This window comes from Sphaeramia orbicularis, chromosome 14, assembly GCF_902148855.1.
Source record: "Sphaeramia orbicularis chromosome 14, fSphaOr1.1, whole genome shotgun sequence".
Taxonomy (NCBI): Eukaryota; Metazoa; Chordata; class Actinopteri; order Kurtiformes; family Apogonidae; genus Sphaeramia; species Sphaeramia orbicularis.
The window spans coordinates 41,349,536-41,368,539 of record NC_043970.1 but is presented as its reverse complement, the minus strand read 5'-3'; the positions used below and the strand labels follow the sequence as shown (position 1 = coordinate 41,368,539).

Genomic DNA, 19,004 nt, shown 5'->3' with positions numbered 1-19,004 from the left:
CACCAGAAACTTAAAGATTCAGTCTCGTCAGGTGCATTGAAAGGAGGTTTTAGATGATATGGTGTTGGTTGTTAAAGGTTTTTCTGCTTGGCAAGAAAATGCAAAATCATATTCACTCATTAGAATTTGATATTCTATGATTCTATAATTTATTTTTATTGTGATGTTTGTGTTTTATAAAGCTGCAACCCTGCTCTAGTTATTTTTGTTAGATGTTAAATAAGATAACAAACAAACAACTAACCACATGGCAAATGTCACTGAACCAAGATGAGGAAATAAAAGGTTTCCTTATTTTATCAACTGTAATAACTATGTTAATTGGGCTTGGAAGGTTTACTAGAAATACAATGGATTAATAAATCAGTGTTTAAATCATTACAAAGGGACAAAAGATGCATGAAACAACCTCTTTATATGTTTAATAAAGAAATGAGCAGTATTTAAATGAATGGAAATTTTTTTTAAAAATGTTTTTTTCTCTGCAAGTGAACATACAAATTCAGACCATATAATACTGATAATGACAATGGAAACAATTTATTTTCAAAAACAAAATACGGAAAGGCCATGTCCAAAACCTCATTCATTTCTATGGGAAGATCTCAGGGGAAGTAATAATTACAGCAATCGATGCTAGTTTTTATTTTGACCTTGTGAGGACACGTCACAATAATGTTAAAATAAACTGCTAACTTCATAAAACTCTTTTCGTCAAGAAATCCTTTGCCTGTCATCATCTACATCCGTACAATTTCATTTTCTGCCATGCGGTCTTCTTTGGAAACGATTATGAAACGCGGAGATAAAGACACAGGAAGTCGTCATGACCTCTAAAACGTCACCAAAACCAAGAGATGCCATTGGTCAATTCTCGAAGAGCCGCAAAATCCCGCGCCTCTGATTGGCTGCATTGCCGGTGATATAAAAGCCTCAGATAACACACTGTCTTCCTTTCCCTTCTCATACCGGCAAGGACAGGTCACCGTCCCCGCTGTCCAGCTAAAAACACCGCATTCCCAAAAGGCAGCCTCACTTCCAACATTCGGTAAGGTGCTCTGAATGGAAACACATAGGTTCTTCTTTTAGTGAATCCTGTAATGTGCAGTTTTTTTCCTGTTTTGGTGGCGATGGCAGCGTTGGCTTAGTGTGGCGAGGTGACTTAACATTTTGTGATATCACAGATAAATGTCTGTTTTATTTCCCACCTGCTATATTTGTTGAGTGTCAGCATTATTTCAGACTAGAATTTAATCGGTGAATGTATTGCCGCAAGTGCTTGAAGACATAAAGAGTGGGGGTGGGGGGGAATCCTTCGAGGTTCAGAATGTTCTCGAACAATCAGTCAAGTGAGCAGCAGCGCGTCCATCTGTAGCCGTTGCTGTCCTCTTCCGGTCAGCATTTTCACAGTAAAAGCATTTAAAATCTGGCTAAAATGTGAATTCCGGAAAAAGACATTGTAAATAAACGTTCGCACTTATCGGTTTAAGTCGCGGTATCATAATGCCTTTGTTACTGTGTAATATACGTCTTTTGTTAGCTAGTTTCCGGTCTGGCCCGAGTTGTGGTGGGAAACTTGACTCAGTAGTGTACGTGACACTCAGAAAGCAGAATTATTACGTCAGTTCGACAAAAAGTGGAACTTTAAGGGTGCAATCAAACGTATTGGCTTGACTGACGTAAGTTTCACTTGTCGGCCTATTAAACGCAGATAATGCTCTTGAAAGACGGGATGGAACGAGGTGTTCTGCGCATGCGCTAGAGCTATGCGTCAAATCCGGGCCTGTAAGGCGAGCATCGTGCTCGCATCTCATCCGCACTAAAAGTAGCGGACAAAAGTACATTATGCACAAATTGTCGGCATTGTTTGTTGTAGTATCATTTAAAATCTGAAGTGGTGACATGTTGAAATCTAAAGTGACCCACTGATTTCAGCTCCCATGCATGTAGACTGGGACAAGTCAAATTAAATGGCTTAGTCAAGCTGTAGTTTCACAAGATTTTTGCTTGCCTTGGGTACTGTAAAGAAATTTTCTTTGGAATTATGCAATATTGAACATAAACACCTGCATCACAACAGATGAATGTGCTTGTTCCCTTCATAAAAATGTCTTGTCAGATGTTATGGTTTCAGTTTAAATGCCAAGCTTACTGTTGTCAAAAAAAGTTCAGTAACATACTGACTCTGTTTTTTTTTTTTTTTTTTTTTTTTTTTTTTTTTTTTTTTTTTTAAATCTTAGACATGTCAAAGGGACCAGCAGTTGGCATTGACCTGGGGACCACCTACTCCTGTGTGGGTGTCTTCCAGCATGGCAAAGTTGAAATCATCGCCAATGACCAGGGTAACAGAACCACACCCAGCTATGTGGCCTTCACAGACAGCGAGAGGCTCATCGGAGACGCAGCCAAGAATCAGGTTGCAATGAACCCCACCAACACAGTTTTTGGTAAGAATTGGTTTATCAAGGTGTAAATGGAAAAATAATTTGGGCTATAATTGCTTCAGTAGTTTGGATTTTCTAAGTGTATTGCAAAGTGTCAGAAAAGTTCTGAAAATTAGAGATCACTTCAAATGGTCTCACTTAAAAAGATCTTCACTGTGATGATGTTTTTTCCAGCCATTCGTAGTTTCCACCAGAGGTTGAAAAACCAAAGATGGCTAAAACCTTCCTTGGATGTCTGAGTGAATGTTTATTCAAAGCTCTCTATTATATTGTTTGTTTTTATGATTAGTAACAGAAATTACTTTTTTTCCAGATGCCAAACGTCTGATTGGCCGCAGGTTTGACGACTCAGTCGTACAGTCAGACATGAAGCACTGGCCTTTCATTGTCACAAACGACAACACCCGCCCCAAGGTTCAAGTTGAGTACAAGGGTGAGTTGAAGACCTTCTACCCAGAGGAGATCTCTTCCATGGTGCTGACAAAGATGAAGGAGATTGCTGAAGCCTACCTCGGAAAAGTAAGCTTGTTAATGGCTTTTTGCTTTATTAGCGAGCTGTCTGTAAAGGGTACTAACTTTGGCTTTTCTTCTAGACTGTCAACAATGCTGTAATTACTGTGCCCGCCTACTTCAATGACTCCCAGCGTCAGGCCACCAAGGATGCTGGCACCATTTCAGGCCTCAATGTTCTGCGTATTATTAATGAACCAACCGCTGCTGCCATTGCTTATGGGTTGGACAAGAAGGTAAATGGCTACAACCTGACAAGCTGTAAAATTCCCATTTGGGATTTCATAATCTGACTAATTGAGGTCCTGATCACTCCAAGATCACTAGTTTGTAAATGGTTGCTGTAATTTTAGGTTGGATCGGAGAGGAACGTTCTCATCTTCGATCTTGGTGGCGGCACCTTTGACGTGTCCATCTTGACCATTGAGGATGGCATCTTCGAGGTCAAGTCCACTGCTGGAGACACTCATCTTGGTGGGGAAGATTTCGATAACCGCATGGTGAACCACTTCATCGCAGAGTTCAAGCGCAAGTACAAGAAGGACATCAGCGACAACAAGAGGGCTGTGCGTCGTCTGCGTACGGCCTGTGAGAGGGCAAAGCGCACCCTGTCTTCCAGCACCCAGGCCAGCATCGAGATCGACTCTCTGTACGAGGGAGTGGACTTCTACACCTCCATCACCAGGGCTCGTTTCGAGGAGCTCAACGCTGATCTCTTCCGTGGCACCTTGGACCCTGTGGAGAAGTCACTCCGCGATGCCAAGATGGACAAGGGACAGATTCATGACATCGTACTGGTTGGTGGCTCCACCCGTATCCCCAAGATCCAGAAACTGCTTCAGGACTTCTTCAACGGAAAAGAGCTCAACAAGAGCATCAACCCTGATGAAGCTGTGGCCTACGGAGCTGGTACTTTTTTCTTTTTTTTTTTTCCCCTCTCTACTAGTTAATTGTACTAAGTATAACTTGATGTGGAAATAGTCTTTGACATGTAGAGGTGAGTTACATGAACAGTTGTTAACTTGATTGTGCTTTATCTCCAGCTGTCCAGGCTGCCATCCTGTCTGGAGACAAGTCTGAGAATGTCCAGGACCTGCTGCTTCTGGATGTTACCCCTCTGTCTCTGGGTATTGAGACCGCTGGAGGTGTCATGACTGTCCTGATCAAGCGTAACACAACCATTCCCACCAAGCAGACCCAGACTTTCACCACCTACTCTGACAACCAGCCTGGTGTGCTCATCCAGGTAAACCCATTGATGTAATTGCTACTCTGTAAGCATTTCGCAGTGATGACGTTTATTCCAGCCATTCGTAGTTTCCACCAGAGGTCAATAGACCAAAGATGGCCTAGCCCTTCCTTGGATGTCTGAGCGAAATTGAATTGACTAAACTGTTTTCCTAGTGTTGACTTTATCTAATCCAGAGTCTGCAAACTTTTATTAGGTTTATGAGGGTGAGCGTGCCATGACGAAGGACAACAACTTGCTGGGCAAGTTCGAGCTGACAGGCATTCCTCCTGCCCCTCGTGGTGTTCCTCAGATTGAGGTGACCTTTGACATTGATGCCAACGGCATCATGAATGTCTCTGCTGTTGATAAGAGCACTGGCAAAGAGAACAAGATCACAATCACCAATGACAAGGGTAAGCTTTGAGCATTTAGGACTAAATTAATATGGATAAAACAAATGTCCCTTTTTTTCCTTACTAATTTATTCCTAATTTTGGGGTTTCTAGGTCGTCTCAGCAAGGAAGACATCGAGCGTATGGTCCAGGAAGCTGAGAAATACAAGGCAGAGGATGATGTCCAGAGGGACAAGGTGTCTGCTAAGAACGGCCTGGAGTCGTATGCCTTCAACATGAAATCCACAGTGGAAGATGAGAAACTTGCTGGCAAGATCAGTGATGACGACAAGCAGAAAATTTTGGACAAATGCAATGAAGTTATCAGCTGGTTGGACAAGAACCAGGTAAGACTGCACTCTACCCCTTTTTTTTAAATTTGTTCTCTATCATGGACTTGGCTTTGAAAGTTTTTTTTTTTTTTTTTTCTTCTTTGCAGACTGCTGAGAAGGATGAATATGAGCATCAACAGAAGGAGCTGGAGAAAGTGTGCAACCCTATCATCACCAAGCTGTACCAGAGTGCTGGCGGTATGCCTGGTGGGATGCCCGAGGGCATGCCCGGTGGCTTCCCAGGTGCCGGTGGTGCTGCTCCCGGTGGTGGATCCTCTGGACCAACCATTGAAGAGGTTGACTAAACATTCCCTTATTCCTGCCACTACCTCCAAGAGATCTGTTTGCAAAGAAAGTAACCCTCTTATAGCACAAGTTCCAACAAGCTTAAGAGTGTAATTTAATGTTAAAAAAAGGGTTCAGGGATCATAATTGTGGTTTGTCTGACAGAACTGGGAACAACCTGTCTGAGACAATTGAGTTGTCAACTACATGTGAATGCTGAAGTGTTTTATATTCAGATGTCTGATTTGAAAATAAAAACTGGTGACCCTCTGCTTTGTTTCTGTTCTTTGATGCTTTTCTTTGCACTTTACAGTACAATATGCTTGTAATTTACGTCAATCTAGCTGACACTTGGCATACTGAACCTGTCACAAAGTACTGTACAAATCATTAAGCTACAACTTCAATGATAATAAAATGGATCATATTGAGTAAAAATCAAATATGGTGTTCACTGAAATGCACAACTTTTGCAGAACAATCTATATGGGCCAAATGCTCAAAGGAGTATTTTGTGACCTACTTAATACCTAACCTACTTGCTTAGATGTATACACGTATCAAACATCGCTGTTATTGTCCATTTATTTATTTAACTTCTAATATCGATTTGACAGATAATGTGAGTTTGGCCCGGATGTTACTTCCATGTTGCTGAGAAGTTCAGGTTCCGCTGATATTTGCAAATGAAACCACGTGTTAAAAAAAAATGGCGTGGTGTCCTTGAGTACCACTTATGTGGATTATGTGTCAGTAATATACTTGTATAGAATACAAAAGCGAGGGCACGCCCCATTGTTAGACCATTACAGCTGTCGTCTATTAGCTGTTTGTCCATGACACGGTTTACGACTGAACTGAAAACCTCAAACAACATAAACCGAGGAACACTTGAATGCATCATGCGTCCTCGTTGCCATGGTTGCAGAGCAGTGGAGAGGGGACAGGAGGGTGAGTCCTTGAAAATGAGTAAATTTAACTGTTTACACTGTTTTAATACATACTTGCTCTATCTTGTTTTCATTATTAGCGCGAATACAAACTTTAGAGTGTAATGTGTGCATGTTTTTGGGAAACAGCCCTTTTGTTAGGCGAAAGATATGCTAAGATGCTAGCTGTTGGATAGCATTTGTGACGTTAGCTTAGTTGTTAAACTTACTTCTAGCTGGCAAAAACTACCACGAAGTAAACACGACTTGAACGTAACGAAGGTTTTTTGTTTTGTTTTGTTTTGTTTTGTTCCTTGTTCATCAATAGGCAGTACTTACAGTCTTTTGTTTTCGAGCTACCTTTACGACATAGCAAACATTTTGAACTGTCAATTATATGTGCATTAGTGTTTGGTTTGACTGAGGTGCCTGAATGAAGAAAGCTACTGGTAGGCCTGCACTTTTTAGTTGCAACTGTGATTTTGCTTCATCGCCAGGAAAGGTGCAATGTACAGACAGGTGCCTAAGCATTTGGACAGTGACAGATTTTGTCATTTTGTCTCTGTAATGTGATTGAGGTATGGATTCTAAGCTTTAACCCATAAAGACCCAAACATCCACCATCGACCAAAAGCATCTACTGATCTAAACTGTTGATCCATTAATCCTATCACTATATGTAAATAATTGGTGTAAAATACAGTTTGCCATCTTTTCATGGTCATCAGATATGACCCATTTGGACGTTCAGAGGCTCCGTAGTGAACTTGGAAACACTGTCATCTCCTACAACATTGATTCACTAGTAAAACCCATGGAGTCTGATAAATGACAGTGGATGGACACACTTGTTTTATGTTCAGTTAATGCTATATTTTACTGAAAAAGCCACCTTTTCTTCAGTTTTGATACAATAAACTTTGAATTTACTCTCAGCTTTCATGAACATGTACATGATCAGTGAATTAAACACAGGAACATAGATTATTTTCACTGGAAATAAATGGAAAATTCAGAGGACAATAATATAATAAATGGTGAAAAATCACTTAGGAGATGTTAAATAGAGAGGTCCTTATGGGTTAATTCAAGGGGTTCAGAAATATTGCATTCACTATTTAGACAGCATTTAGACTCCATTTTAGAACCACGTTGAACACAGTCCCCCCATTTTCAAAAGTAATTGGACAACATAAGATTATTATAAATATGAAAATTGTGATGAAAATCCTTTGCAGTCTTCAAAAACTAAAAAAACATGCTGTTTTTGGGTTGAAATCAGTGACTGAGGAGCATCCCATTTCTTTATCTTCAGGAAGTCTTGGCTTGCATTTTAGTATATAAATAAATAAATAAATATTTCCTTGGCATTGGAGAAATTAGATTGTTCAAGCATTGGACAGTACCCCAAGCCCAGAACAATTTGCTGTGTTAGTTTCTGGCTGCAGAATATCCTTTAAAGGCATAAACTGGATGTAGGATATGGATATAATGGCCTTTGGTAACAAAACTCTGGTCTGGTAGGACAAGTTATCTATACATATGGTCTCTAAAACATTGAGCTGCAGAAATAATTCTGACATGTTATATATGATGTGACTAACTTATGGGCAGATTTTGTATTCTCATAAAGCTTCTTAAATTTTACAGATATTGTTTACTGGTTAATGTCACTTAATGGAGTGCAGTTTCAAAGGGGAAGCTTTTTCAAGGCTATTTTTTAAAAGCTGACGCTGTGTATATACATTAGCAACTGCTCAGATGTGAATTTTATGCTCATTTGAAAAGGATGAGTGAGCCTAATTGTGTAGTGCATGAATGAATACCACTCCATCATAACCCAATCTACTATATTTGTTTTGAAAGTCTTTTTTTGTTGTTGTTGTTGTTGTTGTTGCGGACTGCATTGTTGGCTTTTGCATGTCCACACTGATCCAGTTTTCTTCTCTTCTTTTCAGATTAATCCAATAAACCAGATTTAGTACTTTACCAACATGCAGAAACCATATGAAAAAATGGGCAGAGTCTTGAAAAATGAGCAGAATTTTTCATACACAATAGGTGAGTCAAACTACTGGGACTCTGTAGAATCTGACACAGAGAGTTTAGCCCAGGAGAGAGCCTACCAACAGCAGCTGCAGATGCGGCTCAGCCAGCATGGCAGAACCGAATCAGTACATCTCAACAATGAGGATGCTGACAGCTTACAGGAAGAGGAGTATGAAGATTCAGATGACAATGAGGCTCAAGATCTTCAGGCTTATGACAGCCTGGAGGTAGCAGCTCAACCACAAGTCAAGAAAAACCTTGCCCTGTTACAGACAAAATACATGGATACAAAAACAAATGGACAGAACAATAGGTAAGTTAATCAGAGTTTCCACAAATATAAGATTATTGGCTTGAATTAAATGGTGCTGTTCATCAGGTTCAAGAAGCTGAAGAAGAGAAGTGTGGCACTCTTTGGTAAAGAATAATTTGGTATGCAAGAAGGCCTAATTCTGGGTTGGAATTATAGAGTTTGACCAGTAGATGGCAGCAATTGATGACAATCATGAAAGAAACTCCACACAGAGCACCCATGCAGGGTATATTGTGTTGGTAAATTAGTGTTCAAAAAAAGAGACCAAGATATCAAAAATGTTGGACGTAAAAAAAAATCACATTTATCAGATTATGTAGCCGTGTAGCCTTGTGTAACACAGTGATTTAATAACGCTTGTCATTATGTGAGGTCTTTACCTGGCCTTGTTCTAACTATTGAACAAACTGTCATTGCCACTGTCAGTGACAAATTAAAATTAAGCAGATAATAGTGCTGCATAGGTGGAATGTAACAGGGAGAGCAGCAGCAACAATCAAACCTTTTTACTTTTAACAGCGCTAGAAAATAAAAGATAAATAGTATCCATTCATCCCTAACAATGAACAGTGTCAGTTATTTAATGAAATGTGGGCAGTGACGGCATATTATAGCGAGAATTCAGGTTCTTTCAGCTTTCATGTAAGCGAAATTAGATTTTTGTTTTGCCTGGGTGGATCACAATAAGTGCTCTCTCATGATCATTCTCCTTTGAGGGGCAGAGGTAGGTATCTATGGTGAGGACAACACCACATTTGTTTTGGCACTCCTGTCGACTCATGCTGTTGTTTGCTCTTCGCTTTCCTTCAGGCACTGCCTGATAGTCATTTCCCTCCAAAATAGAAAAGGGGCATTTTCCATTTTCCCGTCATTAACCTGTGCGGATTGATGCCCACCAAGTGTGGGTCCGCTTCCAAAGCGCATTGTTTCAGAGGAAAATGACCATGACATATTCTCACAAAAGGCTCCATTTCATAAAGCTGTGGCAGTGGACACAGTCCTATTCCCATCGTCATGTTCTCATAGTCCTCTCTACTGCCTCCTCAAAGCGGGTAAGCCTTTTCACACAATGGGTGCCATTGCATAGTTTACAAACCCAATGGGCATTCTTCATTCAAGTGAAAGATTCCTATTTAGGCTGCTCCATTCATCCCTCTGCTCTATATTTTGCAGCTATCCAAGTCAAAATATTGCTAAAAGATATTTGAGTATTACCGTATGAGTAGTTTTTTTCATTTTCCCATTCACTGTTTGCCACAATATTACACTGGCTTTTGTATTTAGGTGTCTGTGTCTTGGAGAAATAATAGGCTGCAGTGTATTGGCAGTGTTAGTTGCATCACGCCCAGCTGCATGTCGTCTGCAATGCATTCTACAACTTGTTTGAATCCGAGTCATTAGTGAGACATCCTTTACCCTTTTGGCCTCATAGAAGTGAAGGGCCCTACACCTAGGCAACCCTCCCCCCAACACACCACATCACGGCGGGAGAATTAGGCTCCCCTCGTCCTCCTGTGTAAGCACAACAAAGAGGCTCTCTGCTATTTATTTAATGAGATCTTTTCATCACCATCAGAAAGAGCATTTTAGCCTGCAATTTTCAAGCCATTTCATAAGCTGAAAATTGCCGTTTGTGAACCATTCCCCCACTAGTAGCTCTCAAATACACTCTCATTAGTGAGCCTAGAGGTGAAAATACGAAAATTATCTGTAAATACAGGCTCATAATCCCCCTCATCTGTTTCAATTTTGGAAGTCTCTGATAGGGCCTTGCTCTCTTTGTTTAAGGACATCATCACTCTAATAATGGTGTAATGCCTCTTACTCTGCTGACCTCTCAATACTTTGTGTTCAGATGTCTGTAAAGTTTCCTTTATATATGGAAATGAACCAATAATTACCTATTATTTTACTAATAATATAATTAAGATCATGTGGGGATTTGGTCTTTATTTCATATGTGCGGTTTGCCTGATTAAATAGCTGTAAATATCAGTATCGGGGTGAGTTAAATGATCTTAATTGCTGTTGTCTGTGTGTAACATTGCAGCCAGGTGCTGTCTGACGATGCCAACTCAGATCTACGCTATGATCCCAACTGGAGGACCAACCTGAAAGGAGCTGGCTGTTTCAATGAGAGTCCACACACCTCCATTGATGAAAATTACTTTGACCTTAAAGAGAAATCCTGTCAGTCACATGAAGAGAGAAAGGAAGTCATCCTGAAGGAGGGGTACAGGTTAATTGTCGACACAAGTCCAGCAGTTGTGGTAACCCCTCAAGGGAATGAGTCTGACCAGCCATACTGTCTGCATCCACAAGACGGACAAACTAGCTCGATAACTTCATCCCACCCTCATAGCCAGGCTTTACAACTTAGACCGCCACAAGTGGATCCTCCAGGTCCACCAGGGATTCAAAATAAAACTGATAGCATTTCACAGAGAAGAGTGAAAGAGAAACATGAGATAAGCAATGATAAAACTGGTGAAAACAATAGCAGTTCTGCTGAGATGGAAGAAAAACACTTAGAAGATGTAGATGAAATGAGAACTATTCAAAGAGGATCTACGCAGCAAACGAGCATGTCCAAAATGAGCAGTCCAAAGGATTTACTGGACAGAACGCAAGAAAGACTAACAGAGGATATTGTGGAACGCAACAAAATAACCCTGGGCCGCAACATGTCCAAATGTGGCTCCTACGCCCGGGTGCATGCGCTGAAGCAGGAGGTGTCTCATGATTCAAACAAGGTGTGTATATCCTACCCGTTAGCATCCGTTTGAGATTAAAATGATTGAATGAGGGTGTCATCTGAAAGGCCTGCTCCTGGAACAGGTTGCAGTTACAAAATCAGACACCAGGAGCTGCACTAGTATTGATAATGACTATTGAGAAACTGCTACTTTGTGTCTGGGACTGGCAATGTAAGGTGAAATCCACAGTGATATTGGTTTGAAAGACTACTGGAACTATTGTTTTTACACAGTTCATAGACTCAGGTTGTGATTTCTTTTATTTTTTATTTGCTATGACCCTGGTGTATAACCTAAGCTGACACACTCAGCTGAATCCATGCAACTTTATTAGTGAACTTATAGCTATTATACCCAGTCAGCTGATATCCTGTGTGACTTTGTGCATTTCAAGTGGGAAGTATTGTAGGAACTGTGACTACATTATACTAATGATGATGATGGTGTTATAACTATTTGTATGCATTTGGATGTTTTAAGTGCAGAACTTGGTTGTTGGTGCACTGCACATGACACTGTTTAGTTAGATGTCTTTGATGCCCAGTCTCAGCATATTTTTGCCTGAAGGCTTAGTTTAATGTTGGAAACCCGATAAATTGGCACTAGCTTGAATGCAGTCTTTCTCAAACAAAATATAGGCCGAGATTATTCTGTTTTTCTTTTTTTTTTTTTTCTTTCCATAATTTGCCAAGCTTATGCTCATTTAAGCAGTTTTTATCTGCATTTTATGGTCATCTTTGAGAACAACATGGAGAATATCCTGTGATGTATTCTCCAACCCAGTCTGGGAAATTAATTTGGCAGAGGAGCATGGTTGTTTTCATCTGCTTTCTCCTCCACCATATGAAAAGAGCCATGTCTGGCTATGCAGTGCTTATTATGAGTTGATGTGTACAACAAGAACATCAGAGACGCATGGTTACCAATAGGCTCTTAGATATCCCTGCACCTGGCACAGTGGCATAATTGGTCAGGATGGTCCGCATTCCCCATTTGTCGGGCCACAAGACTGTTTGCTGGCTATAATACCCCCAACCTTGTTCACCCATCTGAGCCCCAGCCTGCTACAATGTCTCATATCATCGCCATTTACATAGTCAAGAGCCGTTATCTTTGTGCAATGGTAAACAGAGCCAGAGCCTTCCCCTCTCCTGAACCCTTGTGTTTTGTCATTTTCCCTCTGAATTCGCTTATTAGTTTTCCATTGCCTTGTCTCCCCAAAGACGTGTCGTACTTAATGGGGGACAGAGGGCATAAAAGAAGGGGGCACAAATTTGCATGAAGTCTTTTTCCTGTTTCCTTCATAGGATTAATCTCTGAATTGGGTGTGTTGCTGCAACATGACGACCTGTCAAAGAAGCTATTTAGGAATAGGTATAAGAAAAGGGTAATTTAGAGATATATTAGGAGCCAAACTGACCGATACTATCACTATGTATTTCAGCATTTCTTTCTACATTAAATTTTTTTACATTTCTGGCTCACAAATGTATTTCACATCTACATTTTTATACATATATGTTAATGCCAGTCAACAGGTAATGTGTATATCTCATTAAAAAAAAAAATCATTAGTTGCTGGAATGTATTTTCTGAGATGGCATAACTGAAAATCCCTATAAGGATATACACACATGTAGACATGCAAATATGAAATTTATTTTCGGTCCTTAAATGTACAATGATAAAATTTTATAATGTCAATTGGTTATTGAGTTGTGATTTGATAGCATGGTTTCCCAAAAGCAAAGACTTATCTAAACTCATTATTATGAAAGAACTAAAACTAAAAAACTGAAAAATGTGAATTAAGAAATGTAGAGATAGATAGACAGTAGAAAATAAGGGTAAATATTACATGTGTCTTGATAAACAGTGAAGGTAAAAGACATAACATGAGCAAGCACTATGTTATTATGTTATTATGTTGTTGCTCATTGTATTAGATGTTGAGAGAGGGATCTTCCAAAGCCAAAATCATCTTCTCATAATTAGAACATTATCTCATGGCTCGCTGTTTTCTTCTGGCTCTCACCCTCCCTTGTCTATGTCTCTTTTTCAAAGATTTGCCTTCTTCATGTACAAATTGCATCAGTTTCACCAATCAGCATGGATCCAGACAATCAAGTTGTTACTGTGCCCTTTTAAAATGCCCCATTTGGTCTTTTGAAGAGAGCGGTCGGCTGAAAGAAACTTGCGATAATTAGACTTGTTATTAAATGTACACAATTTCCTAATGCAGCAAATGTTTAGCTGGGCCAAGTGGCAGAGTGGCGGTAGCAATGATTGGCTTGGGCCTCCTTTGATAAAGACAGAAGTAGCAGATCAATCTTCTGCTATTGCACTCAGCCCTCAGAGTCCCTTCTCCTCTTGCAGGCCCTCACTTCAAAGCCAGGGGAACATAATGTACAATCTTTTAATAGCTTTAGACCAAAGCTCTGGGGAGCTCTCTGCCACTGTATACCCTGCCTCAGTCTAAACACCTAATCAAGATTACCTGGGCTGGCCACAATAGCGGCTAAATGCAATTCAAGATCCACAGCTCCTTTGAAGTCTTCATTGCGAAAAGCAGATGTTTCCCGGGTACAGGAGGTAATACAGCTTGCCACAATTGCCAGACTTTGTTGTGACATGGTCGCACAGAAGCAATTACGGACCTCCCAATTTAGCAGAAAAGATATTAGACAGCTTACCATGCTCAAAATGCAATACAAGCTTGATCATTTGCTCCCTCTGATTGGGATTTTTAAGAAGGCAATGGCCAGGTGAATGGATAAAAGTGCGAAGAGTTTACGTGTCCAGTTGTGGATGTTGGTGGACACACGCTAGTCGGTGACACATGCTCCTGATCTTCATGGCCAACAACACCACGATTGTCTAAAGGTGTATTTTTCATTTTAAGATTGGATCCAGTTAATCCCCATAATATTAACATATCGTCTAAAAGCTGAATATAATTTCAATTTATTTCAATTTATTTTATTTGAATGGGACAGTGAGTATTGATGAACATACATAAAACACTCCAGATTTTAGCCAAAGGCTAGTTTCCATCTTTTGTCCCACAGAAGATTGTAGCACCGCATTATGTAGCCTAATAATGTTGCAATATGTAATAATTTAATAATTTTTCACCTCATTATATAATAATGTCGCATTTTGTAATAAACTTTGCCGCATTTTATAATAACTTACATATTGTGTCTTCCAAATTTCAGTGCACCACTAAGTTTCTTGTCAATAATAGTTAATTAGTGCAGCTTTTGTCTCTAACTTGCAAACACATTCTCCATTGGAATGAATACAGTTACATTTGATTTAGGTTTAACCAATGAAACATTCCTACTAGTTTTTTAAAATGAATTGTTATTAAGCTGGAATGCTTAATGTTATTCTGCTGGTATGATAGTTCTTCCAATCAAGGCATTAATTTTGATGGTTTATTACATAATGCACCAAATTATTACATTTCTTTAAAAAAAAAGTGCTACACCTGCATTTTGTAGTAACTGTAGCTATAACTTTATAGTTTTGGTCAAAATTTTGTGCTACAAACTGTGACAGATGTATTGGATAAGTAGGAGGGTCAAAGCTGAAGGTGGACTGTTATAGTATGTGCCCCCCCACACGCTCCGTGTAAGGGTACACATTGTGTGAGGTATGCAAGGTGGAATATGATTGGATAGTTAAGATAAAGCTTATAAGGTTCAGTGAGAACTGATGTTTAACTTCTGCTTGTCTTTTAGAAATCTATACTAAATGAATGGACTTGCATGGATATTTTTAAGATTCTTAAAAATATTGCATGTAGGCTACTTAAAGCAGCGTATGACTATCATCACAATTTTTTTTTTTTTTTAATTTGTAAAACCCGAGTGAAATCCTAATTATCACTAATCCATTAGTCTTTCCGTGTTTACACACTTGAATCACTTCCCTCGTGGTGAACAACCTTGAAGATGATGCCATCATAAACACAGTCTGCTTGTTTACATAACAAACGTCACTCGGGCTTTTTCAGAAATTTTGTAGCATTGTGGGAATGGGAATTCCACACAGCAGCAATTTCGCTATCTCTTCGTGAGTGCTGAACCCAAATGTCACCTTTAACTCCATCCACTGACTATACTCATTCTTTAAAACAACCCTGGTGGACTGGATAATTTTACGTTGTAGTGATCTGGCTCATTTTCTTGCCGAATCTGTCAGAAATCACTTTTGCTTCCCACAATGCATTTTGTGACAAAATTTCCAAAACGGCCCAAGTGATGTTTTGGTTTGTTCTGTAAACACTCAAGTTAAAGGTCGAAGGCGGAGGGTCTTACATATTATAAGTTTCTGGGAGGCTTAGGTGCTGTGGAAAAAGTCCCCCATAAAGACAACGACACAATATAACATAATTTCTCCACCATTGTTATTATTGTATCTGTGCAAAAATGTGTCACTGGAAGAGATGGTGAATAAACAATATCCAAAATACATAAAGATAAGAAAGTGGGGGGGCTACCTGCAACCGTTAGATCTGAGATAAGTCGTAGTTAGCATTGACAATCTCCATATTAGTTGACTTAGGTGGTGCAAAAATGGCTTGTTTGCTGCACCTAAGCTGTGTAATGTAAACCCTATATTATACAGAGTGTAATCTCCAATAAAGTAAACCTGTGATTTGGTTTATATAAATAAAAAGGTCAGGCATAGAACTGTGAATTATTTGGATCCTTCCAGAATAATGCTAACATGTCAGCCTATTATGTGCAATCACAAACACATTTATTGATGGATATGTTACAATTGGATCCACTTATTTCTTGTGACCTTCACCCATACAAGCTCTCAGTATTATTGGCATTCAGTGAAAAGTCTTCAGCCGGTCAATACTATCGATCCACTCAGATGGTCCTCTGCCGCTGAGGGGGGTCCTGAAGTTAACTAAATGATTTTCATTAGGGCATTAACACAATGTATTTCACTGTTACAAATGGGTGCATTAGGATACGTTGAAGCAGTGTGATGGAAGACGGTTTTATCCTCTGAGCAGGTGTATGGCCACAGGTTATGAGGTGCTTTAGTAAAGGATTAAGGGCTTTAGCTCCAGTGTATTGAAAGAAAAGTATATAAAGGGCTTGTGTTCGCAGTTTGTAGATTTTTGTTTTCTGTTTACTAAAGGTACGTAAACCTCCAGCACAGATCAACAGTGCAGCAAGTGAAGAGGACATTTCAAACCCAGAGGATAAATGGTTGCAGAAATCACTGCAACTCCAGGTAGGATTTTCCTAACCTTTTCATTTGTTTGACAGAATAAACAAATCCAGCACCCCGTCACAGTTACCATAGACTTTTCTTCATCTTTATGTGAGTTTTATGTAAGAAACCCTTATTGCCCGTGTTCGATTAAAGGCCTCCCTCTGTGTTGATGCATAGTATTGATACGGTCACGCTAACACCCCATGAAACAACGCACCACACTGCATTATGCAATAACTCCACAGGACAGAATAAATGCTCCCTTCATTCAGTAACAACGCCTGCGTTTTGTAGCAGGTTACAGAACAGGTGAATGCTGTTCTGCAACTTCCAAAAAGGACAAAGAAAAAGCTTCAATTTATTAATGCAAGAAGTCTTATATTTTGGAAGACTTCTTGCCACAATATGTCAGGATTTATCACAAGAATTCCAGGAAATTTAACACTTTGCATTAAAGTGAAAATATATAACATAAAGCTGTTTTTTCCACATGCATTATTACCTTAATATTGCCTTAATAAGTGACGCAAATGTCAAAATAAGGATTGCCAGGAAATAAGATAGTCTGAATGAAAAAGGGGACAAATGGAAAAGCTTTATTCTTTAGAGCACTTGAACAGTCACCTTAACACCGCCAAGCAGAGGGGTATAAATATTTTCCCAGCGGAATGGGCAAAGCTGGTGTTTGCTAAATCGGCTGCATTAGATGCATGAGATGCACATTTGTGGATCTCCTGCTAGATAATTTGGACAGATGATGCAGAGAAGAGAGCCAGTCCTGCTCCCACTTAGGGAAGATCTGTTCCCCCACCCAAGCCTGTGTTGGCTGTTGTTGTTGTGCTCCCCCCCCCCCCCTTTTTTTGTGATGTTAATGGATGCATTTTACATTTGGTGCTTTGAACTCCAAACCACCCCTAGAAACAGGCCAAGCTACACTTTGCAAGTTTAGAGGTTCTTTATGTAAACATGTTAGATCTATAAACATGCACAGCAAGAGATTCAGTATGGTGGTAGTTAAAATGTTCTTTAGACGTAATAATGCTTGACCATTGATGAAATCTTTTTTGGTTATATGGCTGAAATAACACTGTCTTAGCTAATCTTCATGTGCTGCATCTGCTTATAACTTATATTGCAGCTCTGTTAGCTTAGCTACAGTAAATCCACAAATCACCTCTGTTTTCTGTACAGTTTGTGGTGTCAGTAGCTGAACAAAAAGATCTGTTTAGAATTGAATAAACAAGGTCAGAGTTATCACAGTTTAGTCTGAACTGTGGATCAACAAACAGCAGTTCAACAAAGATAATAACATCCCATAACAACTTTATACTTTTATAAGCCTGATAATCAATCCCATCCGTGTAGAAAAAACGCTGCCATTTCCGCATCAGACTCCATTTTTCTCATTTAGAGCTGTGTCTAGTGGAGAAAATAACAACAGTGCTTCTAGCTTTTATCACTTTGTCACTTTCACCGACTCTAAAAAGTTGTTTCTTAGTGATTCTCAACCCATCTAGTCAGTTTCTAATGCTTTGGTTAAAGGCCATGTGGTGATACTTTTCCTCACCATGAGACACCGGCAGAGTGACTCACTACTTCCTCTAGTGGTCACATAAATCTCCTTGTCCATCGCTGTGATTAATTTAGGTCATATCTCTACAATCCAATACATTAGTATCTTCGGTAGAACTTCAGGGCTCTTTATTCTAAACACAACAATGATAATTTTATTTACCATTTTTTAATACGTAGGAGTAGAAGTACAACATATAGACCCTTAAAAACCTGTGCACAAAGATAAAATCATTTAAATTAGTAATGTTCACAGAGTAGTATTTATTGTCTTATTGTATACATCTCTATCTTCTCTCACTCTATCAGTGAAGAGCTGTTACTCTTAACCTTAACCTGTTAATCTCATCCTCACCCCAGGTCACCCGGATCAGGAAAGGGAAGAAAGCCCAGCGGAAAGAAAACCCAAATCCATTACAACAGCAACAGCCCCCTGCACCAGAGGTCAAAGCTGAGCAGGGAGACAGTCTGAGCTCCCCATTAACAAAGCCAGCTGCTAAAAGCCAGCTGAAACCTCAAAACACAAGTTCATCCCACCCTTTGCTTCCAACCATCCACCTCAACATCAACCTCAACACTTCATCCCATCTTCCTCCATTCCTGCAGCAGGAGGGGGAGGATTCCATCATCAGTTTAATGCCCTTTCATGGGCATCCTCATGTGAACTCTGGATCTGAAATTCAGCTCGCTTTGGCTCCAGGGTATCAACGAACTAGAGGAAAACCCTTCAAGTTGTTTCAGGACGGGCTTAATACAAAAATAAACCAGTGGAACATGGAGAATTTCCCTGGACAATGGCCAAGGTGACGCACTGATATTTGAATATTTTTTCAGAATATCATCAGGAAAATTGAGTGACTGGGTTGGAAATAATGGGAGACAGAAATGGAGCAAACAAGGTTAAAAACAAGAGCCTGGCATCACCAGACCAATTCTCAAGTGAGAAT

At 39.7% G+C, this 19,004-nt stretch overlaps 2 protein-coding genes and 2 non-coding genes across 4 annotated transcripts in view; all 4 read left to right on the top strand.

Moving 5' to 3' along the window:
• The first annotated feature begins 905 nt into the window (after window positions 1–905).
• On the top strand, window positions 906–5,466 carry LOC115432690 (heat shock cognate 70 kDa protein). Its single transcript, XM_030153601.1, has 9 exons — window positions 906–1,048; window positions 2,241–2,447; window positions 2,758–2,963; window positions 3,038–3,190; window positions 3,308–3,863; window positions 3,998–4,200; window positions 4,400–4,598; window positions 4,692–4,924; window positions 5,017–5,466. The coding sequence occupies exons 2-9, from the start codon at window positions 2,243–2,245 to the stop codon at window positions 5,212–5,214; spliced, it is 1,953 nt and encodes a 650-aa protein (XP_030009461.1). The 5' UTR covers window positions 906–1,048; window positions 2,241–2,242; the 3' UTR covers window positions 5,215–5,466.
• On the top strand, window positions 2,595–2,687 carry LOC115433642 (small nucleolar RNA SNORD14). Its single transcript, XR_003937404.1, has one exon. It is a non-coding gene; the product is annotated as a small nucleolar RNA SNORD14 (small nucleolar RNA).
• Window positions 4,238–4,330, top strand: LOC115433643 (small nucleolar RNA SNORD14). Its single transcript, XR_003937405.1, has one exon. It is a non-coding gene; the product is annotated as a small nucleolar RNA SNORD14 (small nucleolar RNA).
• Window positions 5,467–5,938: 472 nt separating the features above from the next.
• The window catches only part of jhy (junctional cadherin complex regulator), a 28,553-nt gene continuing 15,487 nt past the window's right edge, over window positions 5,939–19,004 (top strand). Inside the window, exons 1-5 of the mRNA XM_030153600.1 lie at window positions 5,939–6,145; window positions 8,082–8,485; window positions 10,536–11,238; window positions 16,408–16,503; window positions 18,418–18,860. Coding sequence (XP_030009460.1) covers window positions 8,118–8,485; window positions 10,536–11,238; window positions 16,408–16,503; window positions 18,418–18,860 — 1,610 coding nt within the window. The 5' untranslated portion in view covers window positions 5,939–6,145; window positions 8,082–8,117. The remainder of the gene's footprint in view (window positions 6,146–8,081; window positions 8,486–10,535; window positions 11,239–16,407; window positions 16,504–18,417; window positions 18,861–19,004) is intronic.